Raw genomic sequence first — 19,464 nt, 5'->3', positions numbered from 1 at the left:
GCATCTGGGCTGTTTCCAGCTTCTGGCTATTACAAATAAAGCAGCTACAAACATGGTTGAGCAAATATCCTTTTTGTGTATTTGAGCCTCTTTTGGATATATGCCTAGGAGTGGGATGGCTAGATGTTGAGGAAGCGCTATTCCTAGTTGTCTGAGAAAGCGCCACCTTGCTTTTCCGGAGTGGTTATACAAGTTTACATTCCCACAAGCAGTGGAGGAGGGTTCCCCTTTCTCCACAACCTCTCCAGCATGTATTGTCACTTGAGTTTTTGATCTTGGCCATTATGATGGGTGTAAGGTGAAATCTCAGGGTTGTTTTGATTTACATTTCCCTAATGGCTAATAAGGTTGAGCATTTCTTTAAGTGCTTTTCTGCCATTCGATATTCTTCTTCAGAAAGTTCTCTGTTTAACTCTGTTCCCCATTTTTTCAGTGGATTACTTGGTTTGCTGCTTTTCAGCTTCTTTAGTTCCTTATATATACTGGATATGAGTCCTCTGTCAGATAAAGGGTTGGTGATGATTCTTTCCCAATCTGTACGCAGTCGCTTTGTTTTGATGACAGTATCCTTTCCTTTACAGAAGCTTTTCAGTTTAATGAGGTCCCATTTATTGATTGTTGCTCTCAGAGCCTGTGCTGTTGGTGTTCTGTTCAGGAAGTTCTCTCCTGTACCAATGAGTTCTAGGGTATTCCCCACATTTTCATCTAACCTATTTAATGTGTCTGGTTTTATGTTGAGGTCCTCGATCCACTTGGACTTCAGTTTTTTTGCAGGGTGATAAGTATGTATCTATTTTCATTTTTCTACATGTAGACATCCAGTTAGACTAGCACAATTTGTTGAAGATGCTATCTTTTTTCCATTGTATGGTTTTGGCATCTTTGTCAAAAATCAGGTGTCCATAAGTGTGTGGGTTTATTTCTGGGTCTTCTGTTCGATTCCATTGATCCACCATTCTGTTTCTATCCCAGTACCATGCAGTTTTGATAACTGTTGCTCTATAGTACAGCTTGAGATCAGGGATAAAGATACCTCCAGAAGATCTTTTATTGTAGAAAATTGTTTTAGCAATTCTGGGTTTCTTGTTATTCCATATGAAGGTGAGAATTTTTCTTTCCAGGTCTGTAAAGAATTGTGTTGGCAATTTGATGGGAATTGCATTAAATCTGTAGATTGCTTTCCATTTTTACTATGCTAATTCTGCCAAGGCACGAGCATGGGAGATCTTTCCATCTTCTGATATCTTCTTCTATTTCTTTCTTCAGAGACTTGAAATTTTTTTCATACAAGTCTTTGACTTGCTTGGTTAGGGTTACACCAAGGTACTTTATGTCATTTGTGGCTATTGTAAAGGGTGTTGTTTCCCTAATTTCATTCTCAGTCCTATTGTCTTTTGTATACAGGAGTGCTACTGATTTTTTTTTGAGTTAATTTTGTATCTGGCCACTTTGCTGAAGGTGTTTATCAGCTATAGGAGTTCCCTGGTAGAGTTTTTGGGGTCACTCATGTATACTATCATATCATCTGCAAATAGTGATAATTTGACTTCTTCTTTTCCAATTTGTATATGCTTTATCTTCTTCAACTGTCTTATTGCTCTAGCAAGGACTTCCAGAACTATATTGAAGAGATAGGGAGAGAGTGGGCAGCCTTGTCTTGTCCCTGATTTCAGTGGGATTGATTTAAGTTTCTCTCTGTTTCGTTTGGTCTTGGCTATAGGCTTGCTGTATATCACCTTTACTATGTTTAGATATGTGCTTTGTATCCCTGATCTCTCCAGTACTTTAAACTTAAATGGATATTGGATTTTGTCAAATGCTTTTTCAGTATCTAGAGAGATTATCATGTGATATTTTTCTTTCAGTTAATATGGTGGATCACATTGACGGATTTCCATATATTGAACCACCCCTGCATACCTGGGATGAAGCCTACTTGGTCATAGTGGATGATATCTTTGATGTGTTCTTCAATTCGGTTTGCAAGTATTTTGTTGAGTAATTTTGCATCAGTGTTCATAAGGGAGATTGGCCTGAAATTATCTTTCTTTGTTGGTTCTTTGTGAGTTTTAGGTACCAATGTGACTGTGGCTTCATAGAATGAGTTTGGTAGTGTTCCTTCTGTTTCTATTTTGTGGAATAGTTTGAAGAGAATTGGAGTTAGCTCTTCTTTGAAGGTCTGGTAGAATTCTGTGATGAAACCATCTCGTCCTGGGCTTTTTTTGGATGGGAGTGTTTCAATGACTGCTTCTATTTCCTTGGGGGATATAGGAATACTTAATTGATTCACCTGGTCTTGATTTGGCTTTGGTAAGTGAAATCGATCAAGAAAATTGTCCATTTCATTTAGATTTTCAAATTTTGTGACATGTAGACTTTAGAAGTCCTAATTATTGTTTGGATTTCCTCAGTGTCTATAGTAATGTCCCCATTTCATTTCTGATTTTGTTGATTTGGATGGTATCTCTCTGCCTAACTAAAGCTTGGCTAAGTGTTTGTCGATCTTGTTGATTTTCTCAAAGAACCAGCTCTTGGTTTCATTGATTCTTTGAATTGTTTTATTTGTTTCTAATTGATTGATTTCAGCCCTGAATTTGATTATTTCCAGCCGTCTACTCCTTTTTGGTGTGTCTGCTTCTTCTTTTTCTAGGGTTTTTAGGTGAGCCATTAAGTTGCTTGAATGAGTTGTCTCGAATTTCTTCTTGAAGGCACTTAGTGCTATGCACTTTCCTCTTAGCACTGTTTTTATTGTGTCCCACAAGTTTGGATATGTCGTGCCTTCATTTTCGTTGAATTCTAGGAAGATTTTAATTACTTTATTTCTTCTCTGACCCAGCTGTCATTTAGTAGCAAGTTGTTCAGTTTCCATATGTGTGTGTAGGCTTTTGCTATTTCTGTGGTTGTTGAGGTCCAGCTTTATTCCATGGTGATCAGATAGGGTACAAGGGATTATTTCAATCTTCTTATATCTGTTGAGGCTCGCTTTGTGACCAACCATATGGTCTGTTTTGGAGAAGGTTCTATGAGGTGCTGAGAAGAAGGTAAATTTTTTTTTGTTTGGGTGTAAGGTTCTGTAAATGTCTGTTGGGTCCATTTGATTCATGGCCTCTCTTAGAGACATTGTTTCTTTTTTTAATTTCTGTTTTGTTGAACTGTCCTTTGTTGAGAGTGAGGTATTGAAATCTCTGTCTATTAATATGTGGGGTTCTAACTGTGGTTTAAGTTTTATCATTGTTTCTTTTACAAATGTGGGTGCCCTTGTATTTGGGGCATAGATGTTCATGATTGTGATGTCTTCCTGGTAGAATTTTCCCTTGATGAGTAGAAAGTGTCCTTCCCCATCTCTTTTTATTAATTTTGGTTGAAAGTCTATTTTATTAGATATTAGAATGGTTACTCCTGCTTACTTCTTGGATCCATTTGCTTGGAGTACCATCTTCCATCCCTTTACCCTCAGCTAATGTCTATCTTTGTGACTTAGGTGTTTATCTTGTTAGCAAAACATTTCTGGGTGTTGTTTATGCATCCATTCTGATAGTCTGTTTCTTTTTATTGGAGAATTGAGTCCATTGATGTTGAGAGAGATTAATGACCAGTGGCTGTTAGATCCTTTGATTTTGATGTTGGCTGTGGTCATCAATTTGTGTGCTTGGTTGCTTTTTGTTTTGCTATAGTGAGGTTATTTCCTGTGTTTTCTTGAAAGTAGCTAGTTTTCTTGGGTTGTATTTTACCTTCTAGTGTCTTCTGTAATGCTGGATTTGTGTGTAGGTATTGTTGAAATTTGTTTTTGTCATTGAATATCTTGTTTTCTCCGTCTATGAGAACTGAGAGTTTTCCTGGGTATAGCAGCCTGGGCTGACATCTGTGTTCTCTTAAGGCCTGCATGATATTTGTCCAGGCTCATCTGGCTTTCATAGTCTCTGTTGAGAAGTCAGGTGTGATTCTGATGGGTTTGCCATTATATCTTACTTGGCCTTTTTCCCTTGCAGCTTTTAGTATTTTTTCTTTGTTCTGTACACTTACTGTTTTGATTATGTGGCAGAAGGATATTCTTTTCTGGTCTGATTTATTGGATGTTCTGTAGGCCTATTGTATTCTTATTGGCCTCTCCTTTAAGTTGGGGAAATTTTCTTCAATGATTTTGTTGAAAATGTTTTCTGGACCTTGGAGACATGAATCTTCTTTTTCCTCTATACCTATTATTCTTAGGTTTTGTCTTTTTATGTTGTCTTGGATTACTTGGATGATTTGTGTCAGAAATTTTTTAGATTTATTATTTTCTTTCACGGAGACATTGATTTCTTCCATTGTATCTTCCACACCTGAGATTTTTTCTTCCATCTCTTGTAGTCTATTGGTTATGCTTACCTCTGTAGTTCCTGTTCTCTTCCCTAAGTTCTTTCTCTCCACAATTTCCTCCATTTCTGTTTTCTTTAATTTTTCCAGTTCTATCTTCAGATCTTGAGCCGTTTTATTGATTTCCTTCATCTGACTGTATTTTCCTGTTTTTCCTTCAGTTCCTTCAGCTGTTTGTTTGAACATTCCTCTTTTTCTCTTATTTTTTTTTTCAGTGATTAAATCATTTCCTCTCTGAAAGCCACAAACTGTTTGGCTGCATCTTCCTGTATTTCTTTACGAATGGCCATAATCTGTTTCTTTTTATTTTCCTGTATTTCTTCACGGATGGCCATAATCTGTTTGAGTTTATCTTCCTCTAGGTCTTTATGCATTTTATTTGTTTCCTCTGTTATCCTCTTCATGAGTATAGATGTTAGGTCATCTTGAATTTCAATTATCCTGGGGTGTCCATGGCCACTTGCCCCTGGATAACTGGGTTCTGGAGATGCCATATTACTCTGTCTTTTGTTGGTTAAGCTTTTATGCTGGCCTCTACCCACTGTGCTATCTTAGGTGTTGGGTGCTAGTTTCTGGTGGTTCTTGGAATCCTGTGGTAAAGAGAATCCCCTTGGCAGGAACATGGGTTTTCCTGAAGCAAGCCTCCTCAGCTTTTTGGGTATGGTCACTGTATGTCCGGTGTTTTTCAGGAGTTGCCACAGCTCACCTCAGGCGTACAGACCTGAGTGCTCAGTGTGGTCCTTGTTAGTCAAGAGGGCTCTCCTCTCACCCGGAGAAGTTCTGGAGACAGCTGCCCTGCTTCTGGGTTTCTTGCTGTAAATTTAGTGAGCTGTTGCTGTAACTTGGGTGTACCGTGATTTGGCCAATTTTGTTAGCGATAACTGGTTGCCACTTGGAGCATTTTCTGGGGGTTGATCTTGGGTATCCCAGGCTTCTGTATGTCTGAGGTTGGAGCTCTTTGCCCCAGTACCCAAGCGGTAATCTGTGGCAGGTGAGTACCACTCTCCTGGTAGCAGCAGACTAGCTGGTGTATAGCAGGTCCCTGGGTTGGGCCAGCCTGTGGGACCTTTTCCAGGGATATACTGGATGACCTACTTGGGTTCTTGTTTGCTTTCTTCCCTGTGGGGTTTTCTCCTGACAGGGACTGCCAGTCTCTAATGTTTTTGTGCCCACCGTTCAGCCTGGGAAGGTGATGAAGACACACAGGCGTGTGGCTCTGGTCTGACAACCTAATGCCTGCGTAACCCAGGATCTCTTCCGAGTTCTGGCTGGGTGACCCGAGAGTGGACCCAACTTATTCCCACACGATGTGGGTTTCCTCTCACCTGTGAAACACATTCGCTGTTGTTTTAGGGCCCTGAGTTCAGTCTCTTGGTCGCTGTATGGAAAATGATGTCCTGCTACTCAGACACAGTTGTCTCCTGGCGCTGCCATCTTGCCCCCCTGCCACAGACCAGCCCAGTCGGGCTCCTGTCATCCGCGGGAGAACAAGGCTTTGGACAGGAAGACACGGTTTCGGCGAAGAATTGACAGACAGAGACACCTTGATGGTTTTGACTCTGCTGCAACTTTACTGAAGTCAAGCTAGTATTTTTATAGTGATCTCACAAGGAAGCACCTTAAAATTGGCATGCTTTCCAGAACATTCAGACTTTTACCAAGGATACAAAGTTTATGTTTTAACATAGGGCAGTGTCCACAAGAAACCTTTGCCTTGAAACTTTCTGATCAACGCAAACAAGAAACAAAAACCTCAAACTATGATTTCATTATCACTGACTAGTGAAGAGGAAAGTCAGGAGCTGTAATAGTCCTCTGAGCCAAGTCGAATACCTGCCAAAGTCTAAACACACCTTTGTCAACCATCCTCCCTTGTGTCCTGCTGAAGATTTATGATCTTCCCTAGGAACAAGACGCTGAAGGGAGGGGTAAACTCGTGCCAGCTGTACTTCTCCTCTCATTTTTTCTTAAGAAAGAGCCCATTATTTCTTTTTCTATGCTTATGTCTTCTGATACTAAATCTAATTCATTACTTTTCTTAAACTTATTCCTTTTACATATTATTTTTATTAAAGCCTTTAACAATCTACTAATAATAAATTTCTTTATAAAATTAGTTGTGCTGTTTCAGGAGTCACAGAGAAAGATCAAAGAATTCATTATTCCAGCCCCAGAGCCACAACTGAAGAAGTGTAGAAATCTCAGAACACGTCTCTTTTCCAAGTGGGATGAGTTTGCAAGGGACCTTCCAGGGGGCGAATTTCCGGAGAAAGCATATCCTCCGCCCTGTAGCTTATGCTACTCTGGCGACACTGGCGTAGGTGTAACACCCCTCCCTCCATTCTGATTTTCAAACCTTCATTTTCCTCTTCTTCAGTTCCTCACTAACATATCCCATAGTGTATGACACCCCAAATTTGAGGCATTTAAAACAACAATTCATGTAGAAGACAATCAATTAACGGAAGAAATGCTCTTCCATATTAGTTTCCATGTCATACAGAAAATTTACCAATTATTCACTGCTGTAGAACCTCTGGTCCTAAACCAGATCAAGCAATGATATTTATGGTTTTAAACTGAGGAAAAGCAATGTGCCAGGCACTGTTCCAGGGTGAAAGAATTCTAAATAGTAGATAGAGGTCTTGGATGTCTCTGACAAATTTGCTTCTTCTGGATGACAGGAAATTCTACCAAATAAATCTTAATGTCATGATTACCTGAACAAGACTGTCACAATGATACTACCAACTGTCATCCCAATATGGATGAGGAGAATCTCACAAGGACTCCCTCAAATATTAAAAGCTATAGGCAATTAGTATCTGCTGAGAGAAGGAGATTCAGGCTTCTCAAGGGATGAGTCCCCTGAAAGGTTATCCAATACCAAGTGTTCAGCCCTAAAAATGTGTATACAGGCAAGTAACACTACACAGACTCAGCAAGAGTAGGTATGTGTCAAGATAATTAAAATAAGAACCCATGAAAGCTGCCATGAAGCAGACATAGGAGCAGTCAAAGGAAAGAGAGGTAAAGTAGAAATGTAAACGCAGTGCAATTTTATGAAATTCTTTTTAAAAATAGAATAGATACCAAAGCAGATACTGAGACTCATAACCAAACCTTCAGCAGAGTGCAGAGAATCATGTGAAAGAAAGGGAGTTAGTATGACATAGATAGGAGCTCCACAAGGACCAAATATATCTGGGCACAAGGGTCTTATATGAGACTCTCCAACCAAGGACCATATATGGATACAACCTAGAACCTCTGCTCAGATGTAGCCCGTGGTAGCTCAGTAAACAAGTGGGTTTCCCTTGTAAGGGGAACAGGGACTATTTCTGACATGAACTCAATGGCAGACTCTTTGACCTCTCCATTCCCCAAGAGAAGAGCAGTGCTGCTAGGCCACAGAGGAGGACTTTGCAACCAGTCATGAAGATACCTGATAAAACAGGGTCAGATGAAAGGGGAGGAGGTCTTCCCATATCAGTGGACTTGGAAAGGGGCAGGGAGGAGATGAGGGAGAGAAGGTGGGGTTGGGAGGGAATGAGGGAGCGGGATACAGCTGGGATACAGAATTAATAAAATGTAACTAATAATAAAAATTTAAAAAATAGACTAGATATAGCACATCTAGAAATATTACCATAAAAGTTCTACTATTGGTCTTCCAGTATCCTCAATGATCTCCCTGCTACACTCTGCTAAGGCACAACTGTCACACATTTATTCATTCTTTTCTCTCACTGCTAGAATGGCATGATCAAAAATGTTAAGTGCTGAAGAAGCATGGTATTCTGCAGACACTGGAATGAGCTGCTTCAGAGTACCCATAGGAAGCTCAGGAAACTGCCCAAGGGCCAAAAGAAGGACACTTTATTATTGCATTTTCAAGGCACAGTTTGTATTGCTTAGATATTTGCATTGCTATGCAATTATACTTTAAGGTATCATTATCAATGGTTTGAAACAATATAAACAGTATAAGTGAAATACAGCTCAAAATGTGAAAATGTAAACCATACAAATCAAAATCATATAATAGTGACTCAGTTGCTAACTTGTCATATACAAAACAGAATTTCTTACACATATAAATAATAAAAGCCTATAAAAACAATAATCTGAGGCTAATCACTGTAGAAATAGGAAAGTAAGTCTTTACCTTTTATCTCAATTTTATCTTTAGATAACACAGTATTAAATAATCAATGGTTAGAAGAAGAACAATAAATTACAAAAATAAATACGCTAGAAGTTAACAGTGAAAAAATGCCTACTTCTCCAACATAATTTTTCATAACAAAATTAAAATATTATCCAATTTGTTAAGAGTACATTTAAAAGGAGTCTATACCATCACTGTGATTTTAAAAGGTGCCTAAGGAAAACTGAATGTAAGATAAACTAGTTGCAAGAAATATGTGAATATATCAAAGTAAGCTTATACTGAATACATATTTTGTCTTTACTTAAATATACTTCACTTGATCTTAGCCAAAAGGCCGAGAAGCGATGTACTTAAATTTACTTTAAATTTGGGAACATCTTTGAGAAATCACAGTATAGTCTTCTGTCAAGTCAGGTAAAAATGATTTTAATCAGTTTTTCCTTAAATAAGCTTATTAAGCAGAGATAAAAGTTTCTAATTTAAATATTGTATATTAGGATCACTGAATATTTTGGTTTGTCAGTCAAGTAATCTAGACAACTTTCTGATCAATAGAGCTATTCTAGCCCCACAATCAGAAGCAAACCCCAGGCAGAACTTCTGCATTAACAATACACCTTGTTTATAGAGTGTAGAAGACAAAAGGACTTTGGGAAAAATAATAAAGAGAACATGGTAAGCTACATGCTAACACAGTCTGTTCCGTGAGTGACACACATGTGCCATCTAGCGATATGTAACACTCAGATTCATCTAGGATCCCTACTCCCTAAGGTGAACTTTTAATTGTGCCACGTTACAAAAATAATCACACTCACCTGTCATCTCTATTTATTTCTCACTATCAGAGTATTCTTTCTGATCAGAAATATAATCTTTTAATTGATGATGCAAACCTGTAAACATAAAATAATCATTCCTATGAATTCACTGAAGCTTTAGTTTTCTTGTTAAAATCCCAGAATCCTTTCAGTAGGGATAACGAATGTCACTTTTGCCTATAACTGTAACTAAACAATTTCCATTTACTAAAAAAGGAAGCTCAAAGAATTTAAAGTTTTAAAGTTTGATGATGGAAATCAACAACACTTTCTTTTATTAAAAGAAAGTGTTACTTGAAAACTATTTATTACAACGTGTATGTTTGCACACATATCATTTGGTCACTATGGCACACGTGTGAAGGTCAGAGAACCACTTTCAGCAGTCAATTCTGCCCTTGCACTGCGAGTTCAGGAACAGATTTTAGAGTGGCAAGCTTGTGCAACAAGTACTTTTACTTTCTGAGAAGCCTTGCCATCCCAAGGAATAGTTTTAATTCAACAACAACAAAAAAAATAAAGAGTTTGAGCATACGTTATACAACTTAAAAAAGTAACAGCTATTATTTATGTTCTGGGTAAGCTATCCAAAGCATAGACCTATAGTAGTTTCAGACGATTGGAAATCTGTTTTTGCTGGCCCATCTTGGGTCAGATAGTGAGGCCTTTGGCTCTTAAAGACATTTGGTCAGGAGGAGTGGGAGGCACTTCAGTTTCTAGGAGAAAAATAAGACTAGCCGTGTTCTGGGTGATGAGCATTTACAAATCACATTATCTAAAGGACAGACTCAACTTTTTAAAGGCTGGTCCTTTTTTAAATGCAGCATTTTCCAAAGCCATGCCTAATAACAATGTCCTATTCTTCATTAAAGAGTAAGTCAGTGCTTGAAGTCAGGGCCCAAGGGACTGGCATTATGCTACAGATAATGCTTTAGAGCCCAGGACATTGTGAAAAAGCAACAATATATTCATTTGGCAAAATGTTAAGTTATTCTAGGTACCTTTGTAATTTCCATAAACATAATTCAAATTCATAAAATACAAATATCATTTCCAAATACAAAGTTTGGTGGGTTTTTACTATACTCAAAATTATACCACTACCACTGTCAGGCTTGTTCCAGGACACTGGCTATCCCTGTAAGAAGGCACATGCCCACTGGCCATTTGTGCCAACTCCCTTCTTCCATCTGCCTCTGTCAGTCACGAGATGGAATACATTTTTGTGCCTTCCTTCTTTCAATAGTATGTGTTATACACGTGTTCACTAAAACTTTCAGATACAATTTAAACCACAGTTTTTACAATTCCTCCTGAAATTCTATTTTCTTGTTATATGCACTTTCAAACATACCTTTTTTTTTCATTAAAAAGTAGTTTTATTTTCACTAGAGCCATATATTTCCATTTTCTCAAATAAATTCTATTCTTATTTCAGAAATTTGAAAAACCAGTATCAAAAGGTAGACCTCACAGGGTCCTTAGCAATTGTGGACCACTGTGCTCTTCCTGCTTCTTAAAATGCTACAGAATCCAAGAGGCCCTGGAGACCAACTTCCTGGTTTTACAGACGGGAACAAATCTAATGTGAGCTGGACATGCCCAACTTTATCAGGCTAGGTAACAGGAAAGCCGATTTGCCAAATGAAAATATTCATGCTATCTTATGCCACCCATGGTTTAAAGTTGTATTATATAATTTACTGCTAGTCTCCTTGTTCTCTGTATGAAAGCACTGACTTCCATATACAAATAAAGTATTTTGCTCTTTTGCCCAAAATTTTAAGTAAACACTGTCACGGGTTAACTTCACACTACAGGTTTTCTTACAAAGCAATTTTACAAGTGGTTTCTCAATAACCTGATCTGAGAATTCTGTTTTGTTTTACTATATCATATTAAAAATATTAACATATTTTCTCTTACTGTTCTACATGGCCAGACACCCCAAACAGCTCGCTGAGACAGCAAGGAAAGCCCAAAGTTCCTGAAAATAGGCAAGAGCAGCACAATTTGCCAGGCTGCAGTTCTTCATAGGTCAGTGTGCTATGATGCATCACTCCATGGAGAACCAGTGTCCCACAATCAGTAATCTGGAAACAGTAACTTTATGAACTAAGGACAGTAGAGATTTAGCCATTGCAACAGTTCTTCATCTGCAGTGACTTTCTGGAAGTGGACCCAACTAGACTGGTGATGGATCTGCTGTCATCATCCTCTGTCCTTTTTTTCACTTCCCTGAAGGATGGGAGAAAAGGATTAGCACAAAAGTAAACTACTGGTTTACTTACCTCTGGGAATTAATTACGAGAACAATGAAAAAATTACAGTTTCTAAATGCAAAGCCTTGGTCATTCTATCATTAAACAAGTGTCCCGTTCATGCCTAAATTGCAGGCTGTCACTTACAAAGCTCTGAGGCAGAAATAGATATCTAGATAAATAATTATGTGGTCACAAGTGTGTGACCGCACATGCACAATGTCTTGTAGGCACCAAGATGCTTCTAGGAAATGTTGACTCTAGAACAACCTCTGTTTGTTTGAATTAAATGTTCCCTATATTCTCACACATTTGAATATTTGGTCCCCAGTTGTTAGTGTTGTTTAGGTAGGATTCAGAGGTGTAACCTTGCAGAAAAATGTCACTCAAAACAGACTCTGAGGTTTCAAAACCAGGGTGCCCTTCCATGTTTGCTCCCTACTTCCTGTTTAAGATTTGACATGGGAGCCATCAGCTCTGTTTCTATCTCCAATCACCGTGTCTGAGTGCTGCCACACTTCCCTTCAGTGATGGACTATTAATACTCTGGAACCAGAAGTCCCTCAAAACTTTTCCTTCTATGAGTTGTCTTTGTTACGGTGTTTTATCACAGCAATAGAGAATTAGCTAAAACAACCTCTTAAAATAATTGGGCTTCCTTTCTCTCAGCAGTCACTGATGGCCTGTAGCTCTTCATCTTGATGTGGGAGGGGCTTCATGACAGGTTATCCAATCCCAAATGACCAATCCTAAATATATCTAAAAGTAAGCAACCCTAAAATGGTATGTGTGTATATGTACATATGTGTGGGGGGTTGTATGCACACCTGAGTAAAAAATAACTAAAGAAATCATGGATTTGAGAGGGAGTCAGGAAGACATGAGAAGACTTGAAACAGAGATAGAGAATGGTAGAAATAAGGAAAAACACAGTATTCATGGATGAAATGCTCTAAAAATAATTAATAAATATGAAAAAGAAGTGATGTTCACTTGCTGTCACTTCAGCAAGGGAATCCCAGGTTCTGAAACATGCACAAACACTAAAGACCAAAAGAATTAGATATTACTGGACACATAGTTTGCTGTATCTATGAATTATTATTCAATTTGCAAAAAGAAAAAAAAAAGGACTCAAGTAAAGAGGCAGATGAGGCAAGGTTACAAGGATTGTTAGCCACATGGAAGGAATCTGGATTTTACACTGTACATAAAGTGCAAGGTGGGGTCTGGGAGCAAAACCAGAAAGTTCAGTTTTATTTACAAAGATTATACTAGGGCAAGGCATATCTCAGTGGTGGAGAGCATGCTAGCCCACACAAGGCCCATTCTAACAGTGGAAAAAAAAATGAAAAAGCAAAACCAAGCAACCAAACAAATACATGTACAGTGATTAGAGAATGTAGAATGAATAGATGATGAAGGAAATATGAACATAAACATCTGCAGCCAAGTATGAAATTATAATACTCAATTTAAGAGGAGGAGAGATTGAAGAAGAGGAGGTTCAACAGACATACAAACACTAATCAAGCAACAGTTCTCAGAAGCTGCTGGCAGTGGAGTTAAGATTGTCCTGTTTGACTAGGCTTTAACTGCAGCTATGTTTTATGTCTCCAACTTATACACTTTCATTTTATTACCTATAATGTTAAATCAAAGCTGGTATTCTGTTTGCTATCTTACTAAATCTAGTACAGGACTATGCACACATCAAGTTCTCATATACTGCACACATTATTAAACCTGCAAGTAAATATTAAGGGGGGATGTATATATCAACAGCTTTAAACTAATGTTGAGTTTCTTAAATCTACCAGGCATGTCCTATGTTGAGGACACACTGATAATAAAACTAGAAGTCTAAACCAGGTCATAATGAAATAAAAGTTATAACAAAAAAAGAAGAAAAAGAAACAGTTTAGTGACTCATAAGTTATCTGATTTAATAGCATAATTGTCTACAAAACATCTATGGCTTAACTGTCACATGATTGAGAAGACTTATCCATTAAAATGTCTTTGTCCACCAGTTGTTTATAAAGACTGTGTGTGCACCCATGTGCCTGGTGCCAGTGGGAGGCCAGAAAAAGGCATCACATTCCCTAGAACTGGAGTTACAGACAGTGGTAAAACATCATATGCATACCTATAACTGAACCTACATCTTCTGAAGAGCAGCAAATGTTCCTAACCAATGATCCATCTCTCCAGCCTTGAACACCAGTTATTTTAAGTAAATAAAGCTGGTGTCTAAGCTACCCTGTAAACTGCAGCTCACATAGGAAACAGAGAGTCAGCAATAGACTTACCATCTTTATGCCATGAAAATAATTGAGTCTATAATTTGGATGTGACTAAGATAGTCTTTCTATCCATGTGACTTTACTATGGCCCCATAGGACAACTAAGCACTAGTGAGTAAACTATTTAATAGAATGCAGGCTATTATACAGGCTAACATGGAAAGGACCTTTGAGACCATTTTACCCAGCCCTCTTTCTTTTGTACAGACTAGAGATGTCTGGAATAAAATAAGGATATGTGGATGACTCTAAGACTACACAAGATTCTGTTTAAGGATGGACTGTGAGAGCCAGTAAAGTGGGTCAGGAGTATAGCACCTTCCATACAAGCCTGAGAATTTAAGCTTGATCCCCAGAACTCAAGTAAACAAGAAAAGGAGAGAACCAACTCCACACATGTACAGCATAGCATTGCATGGTCATGCTCACACATATAGCATACACACATGCAAATATAAGAATGCATGCACGGCACACAATAAATGATGTGATGATGGCGACAACAATGTGCTAAAGCATTTTTTTAAAATGAACTTTTGAGTTGTACTTTATTATTCCCTAACGTGTAGACAGCACCTAGTGGCCACACACAGGGTCTGAGTATTTCTACTCTGAATGCTTGTACCTAGATGTGTTTGGATCTTGCAGTTTTGCAGGCCTGGCAAACACCTGCACAGGTGTTACCAGATGAGCAATTCTAATTAAAAAACAAACAAAACCCTAAAACCCAAAACCTTAATCTAAAATGTTCCAAAATTAAAAATGTTTTGATTATCATGACAATCACCCCACGAGCATTTAAAGTAAGACTAAGGATAATGCCAGCTCTTACTAACCCTTGGGCCAGATTTTCAAAGACCCGGGGGTTGTTTCTTACCCATATGTGCCCCAGAAGTTGCATTATCTCCTCCCAGGAATCAACATGAACACAAAAATAGTGAACACCTATCACCTGGGATGCATTGTGTTGAACTCCTCCTTTCACTAAATGTAACTTGTTTAGTCAAAACAAGTTACCGCTGCTTTTAGTGGTGCCCAAAGCACATAGTCGTCATTTGACCTAATAGATAAAAGTATGGTAACAGCTATTTGGTGCCAACTGTAAGAGTAGCTCAGACCAAAACAAAGCAAAAACCCACATGTTCAAAAGACTCTGTGTTTAATTGTCTGGGTTTCTGCCTATTCTAGCTTAAATGAAACGTCAGTGCTGCTTTACGTAGGTGTTTTCCTTGGCTGAGCTGGGAGTCCTTGGAGTACTGCTAATGCTGAAATTACTCAATGATAACAAGTCTGAGCCCAGGACACCTGCTGTTTGTTGCCACAAACAGATGTTCCTTGGACCTTTAGAATCTGAGGCCTGTTTCTTTTTCTTCTTCTTCTTCTTTTTTTTTTTTTTTAAATTCAGGGTAAACATCCATTCCAAGACCAAACTTCAAGCATTCTATTGATAGGAGCCTGATTTACTAGGTGCTATAAACCCAAGTCACTCACTAATTAAAATACAGCAAGAAAAACCATAGCTCAATTTTCACACTGATGATTCTTACACAAATTTAAAAAAATCATCAGAAAAAGACTGCATGCAGAAAACTATGCACTTGTTTGTCTGCAATTAGATATTATTATCCTTATTTAGATTTTGTGAGTTCATTTTTCTTTTAGTAGATATATAATTCCTTTATTATAGCAAGAAATCATGCTTCCATTATTGGCAGACTGTCTTATTTAAGATTTCTATTACTGTTATAAAACAACATAACCAAGAGTAACTTAGGTAGGAAAAGGTTAATTCTTATTAATTAATTAATCAATTATTCATTTATCTATCTATCTATCTATTTATTTATTTATTTATTTATTGTTGATGGGTACACTGAAAATGATGGTATTCAAGCAAATAGGGATTCCTGGGCCTCTCCCGCTATTGTGGGGAAAGACTTTATTTTCATTTACAATTCCGCACCATAGTCTACGATCCAAGGAATTCAAGGGAGAAGGAGGGAGTGAGGAACTAAAGCAGGAGCTATGGAGAAACACTGTTTACGAGCTTGTTCCTCGTGGTTTTCTCAGCCCACTTTCTTATCCACCCCAGGACGACTCGTACCCTTGCACTTCAATCACTAATAAAGGCAATGCACCATATGTTTGTTTACTTGGCAGTCTATGGACGCATTTTCTTAATTATGTTTTTCTCTTCCCAAAAGACTCTACATTGTGTCAAGTTGACAAAAAAAAAGAAAGAAAAAGAAAAAAGAACTAAAACAACAAAAAAGAAAACAAACAAACAAGAAAGTAATGGGGACACTAGTGACACTGCCACATGATACCAAGCCTCAACATCTTTGAAGGACTTCTTCAATCCCATAGTTTCTGCTGCAACTGAGGCTGCATCTTCACCAATGGTCTCACGTGGCACTCATGATACCAAGCCTTGGCTCCTCACCATGACCCTTTCATGCCTTAAGTGGATATTAGATATATAATATAGGATAAACATACTAAACTCTGTACACATAAAGAAGCTAAGCAAGAAGGAGGCCCTGGGTAAGATGATCAATCCTCACACAGAAAGACAAATGGGACGGACATCTGAAGAGGAGAAAACAGGGAACTGGATAAGAGCTTAGCACAGAGGGCCTCTGAAAGACTTTGCCCAGCAGGGTATCAAAGGCTGAGACTCACAGCCAAACCTTGGGCAGAGTACAGGGAATCATATGAAAGAAGGTGCAGTTAGCATGACCTGGAGAGGACAGGAGCTCCAAAAGGAGACCAACAGACCCAATAAAACTGAGCTCTGGGGGTCCTGCAGAGACTGATACTCCAACCAAGGATTATGTATGGATATAACCTAGAACCCCTAAAGAAGAGGGAGTTAGAAAGACCTGGAGAGGACAGAAGTTCCACAGGGAGAGCAACAGAACCAAAAAATTGGGGCCCAGAGGTCTTTTCTGAGACTGGTACTCCAACCAAGGACCATGCATGGAGATAACCTAGAACCCCTGAACAGATATAGACCAGGGCAGCTCAGTGCCCAAGTGGATTCCCTAGTAATAGGAATAGGGACCATCTCTGACATGAACTCAGTGGCTAGTTCTTTGATCACCTCCCCTTGAGTGGGGTACAGCCTTACTAGATCACAGAGGAAGAAAATGCAGCCAATCCTGATGAGACCTAATATGGTAGGGTTAGAGGGAAGGAGAAGAGGACCTCCCCTATCAGTGGATTTGGGGAGGATCATAGGAGGAGGTAAAGGAGGGAGGATGTGATTGGGAGGGGATAAGGAAGGAAGCTAAATGGGGGATACAAAATTGATAAATTATAATTAAGTAAAAATAAATTAAAAATTAAAATAGATATTTAATAAATATTAATAAATTAAATAGATATTAATAAATTTTAAAAAGATATTTGACCAAAAAAAAAAGTGCCACCTGGGAGATTACCAAATTTGGCTACCAGCATGAGATACAGCCTTCCTTGCCTATGAACCAGAGCTTCTATGTGCTGATCCTGAGGAAATACTTGCAGGTTTAACCTGAACACAAGTCTTTTATTAGTCACCACTAATTTATCAGCTCTAGCTGTCCAGCGTTGATAGTCCCAGAAAGGTAAAGAATTTTTATTTTAGTATCTGGTCTCTTCTTAATCACAGCCTCAGCTAACCAGAATTACATATTCTTCATCCAAAATATCACAAGAACAGTCATGATAGATTCTTGCACTAACTCTCAAACATCCCTATGAAATTTCACAAGCCACACCCCTATCATCTGCATTACTCTTTACCTTTTCTTCCAAGCTCCCACAGAAAAGTTCATTAAGTTTTGAATATCAAAGGCTTTTCCATTATTTCACAATTCTCCACAAAATAATATGGTCAGGTCTATCCCAGAAAAAGTCCACTCTGTGGTACAAATTTCTATCTTAATCAGCTTTCTATTGTGATAAAATCCAATGACCCAAAAGAATGTGGGAAGAAGAAAATTTATTTTATCTTACAGTTCCACACCACAGTACATCATGAAAGTTAGGACAGTAACCTGGAGACAAAAGCTGAAGCAGATGCAACGGGGGAATGTTACTTATTGGTTTTCTCCTCATAGCTTGCTCCGACTAATTTCTTACATAACCCAGGACCAAATATACAGAGGTGGTAGCATACATATTGGTATTACGTCAATCATTAATAAGGAACATCCCCCACAGATCAATCATTTGAGAGTATTTTCTGAGTTAAGGTTACCTCTTCTCAAATAGCAATACCTTATGTCAACTTGACAAAAACCTAATCAGGACACATATCAAACAGAAACTATAAATCAGGGAAATAATACATAGCTAGGAATACTTGAAAAATTGACATTCATTTTTATACATCTTCTAATGATGAATTTTATTCTAATCCACATGACAAAGTGCTATATAATCTCCACACCACTGCTGTCTTCTCAAATTACATAGTGAGCAATTCAAACAGTGATTCCAACTGGTATAATATACAATTTTTTGTTTTTCTATACCCTATTTGATCAGCAAAAAGTCCTAATATATAGTTAGATTAATAACAGCCTGTTGTGTTTAAATTTTAGTTTCAGGAGACGATTCTATATGTTTATAGAATCTTTTTCTTTTTAAGATTTATTTATTTATTTAAATGAATGCTTTGTCTGCATGTACTCCTGGTACAGGGCATCAGACCCCATTTCAGATGGTTGTGAGCCACCATGTGGTTGCTGGGAATTGAACTCAGGAATTCTAGAAGAGCAGCCAATGCTATTAACTACTGAGCCAGCTACCAATTATTACATTTCTTAGTGATGTTTTATAAAAAAAGTTCAAAAGTACTGGAGCTATAGCTCTTTTTGGGGGGGAGGAAAAAACATTTGGCCAATGTTCACAATGAACAAGCAGAAGATTAGATTTTATAATAGACACTTGTACTGTTTTCTTTACCATGACTGACAGAACTATATTCTGCAGAGGATATTTTAACTGAATGCTGTATTGAAGGAATTTGATATCCCCATTAGGTAAGTGAAAAATATGATGTGCACTGAGTTTTCAAAACACAAGGCAAAATTTACCGAGCAAGATGAAGAACAGCTTCCACCACATTGGAGCCATCTTTGGCACTTGTTTCACAGAATAATGCTCCATAGGTCTGTAGAAAAGAAGCATAGACAATGCAGTGAAGGCTTTAATTAGATTCTATGAAATTTATGTTATTAAAAATATTTTTGAAGCTAGGTTCGGTAGCACACAACTTTAATCCCAGCACTTGAGAGGCAGAGTAAGGCTCATCTCTGAGGCAGAGGAAGTCCCAAGTGGTCTACTGAGCAAGTTTTAGGACAGTCAAGGGTATACAGAGAAAACCTATCTTGAAAAACAACAACAAATACGTGTGTGTGTGTGTGTGTGTGTGTGTATTTCTATCAATAATGTTAAGAGTGACAGTAAGAAAAGTAAATTCCAGAGTTCAAAACATCAATATACACAAGTGTGTGTGTGTGTGTGTGTGTGTGTGTGTGTGTGTGTGTGTGTGTGTG

The 19,464-nt window shown here is 38.1% G+C and overlaps 1 protein-coding gene and 1 pseudogene across 1 annotated transcript in view; both read right to left on the bottom strand.

Moving 5' to 3' along the window:
* Positions 1–8,241: 8,241 nt before the first annotated feature.
* Rasef (RAS and EF-hand domain containing) overlaps positions 8,242–19,464 on the bottom strand; it is a gene marked incomplete at its 5' end in the record, with an annotated part of 38,495 nt that continues 27,272 nt past the window's right edge. The window contains 2 exons of the mRNA XM_055604907.1: positions 8,242–11,589; positions 19,003–19,079. Coding sequence (XP_055460882.1) covers positions 11,484–11,589; positions 19,003–19,079 — 183 coding nt within the window. The remainder of the gene's footprint in view (positions 11,590–19,002; positions 19,080–19,464) is intronic.
* Positions 8,732–8,876, bottom strand: LOC129674802 (U2 spliceosomal RNA; annotated as a pseudogene).

The sequence above is a fragment of the Psammomys obesus genome, unplaced genomic scaffold (assembly GCF_907164565.1).
Source record: "Psammomys obesus unplaced genomic scaffold, mPsaObe1.curated_primary_1811, whole genome shotgun sequence".
NCBI classification, from domain to species: domain Eukaryota; kingdom Metazoa; phylum Chordata; class Mammalia; order Rodentia; family Muridae; genus Psammomys; species Psammomys obesus.
The sequence above is the reverse complement of the archived record's forward strand: the minus strand, read 5'-3'. Positions and strand labels throughout refer to the sequence as shown.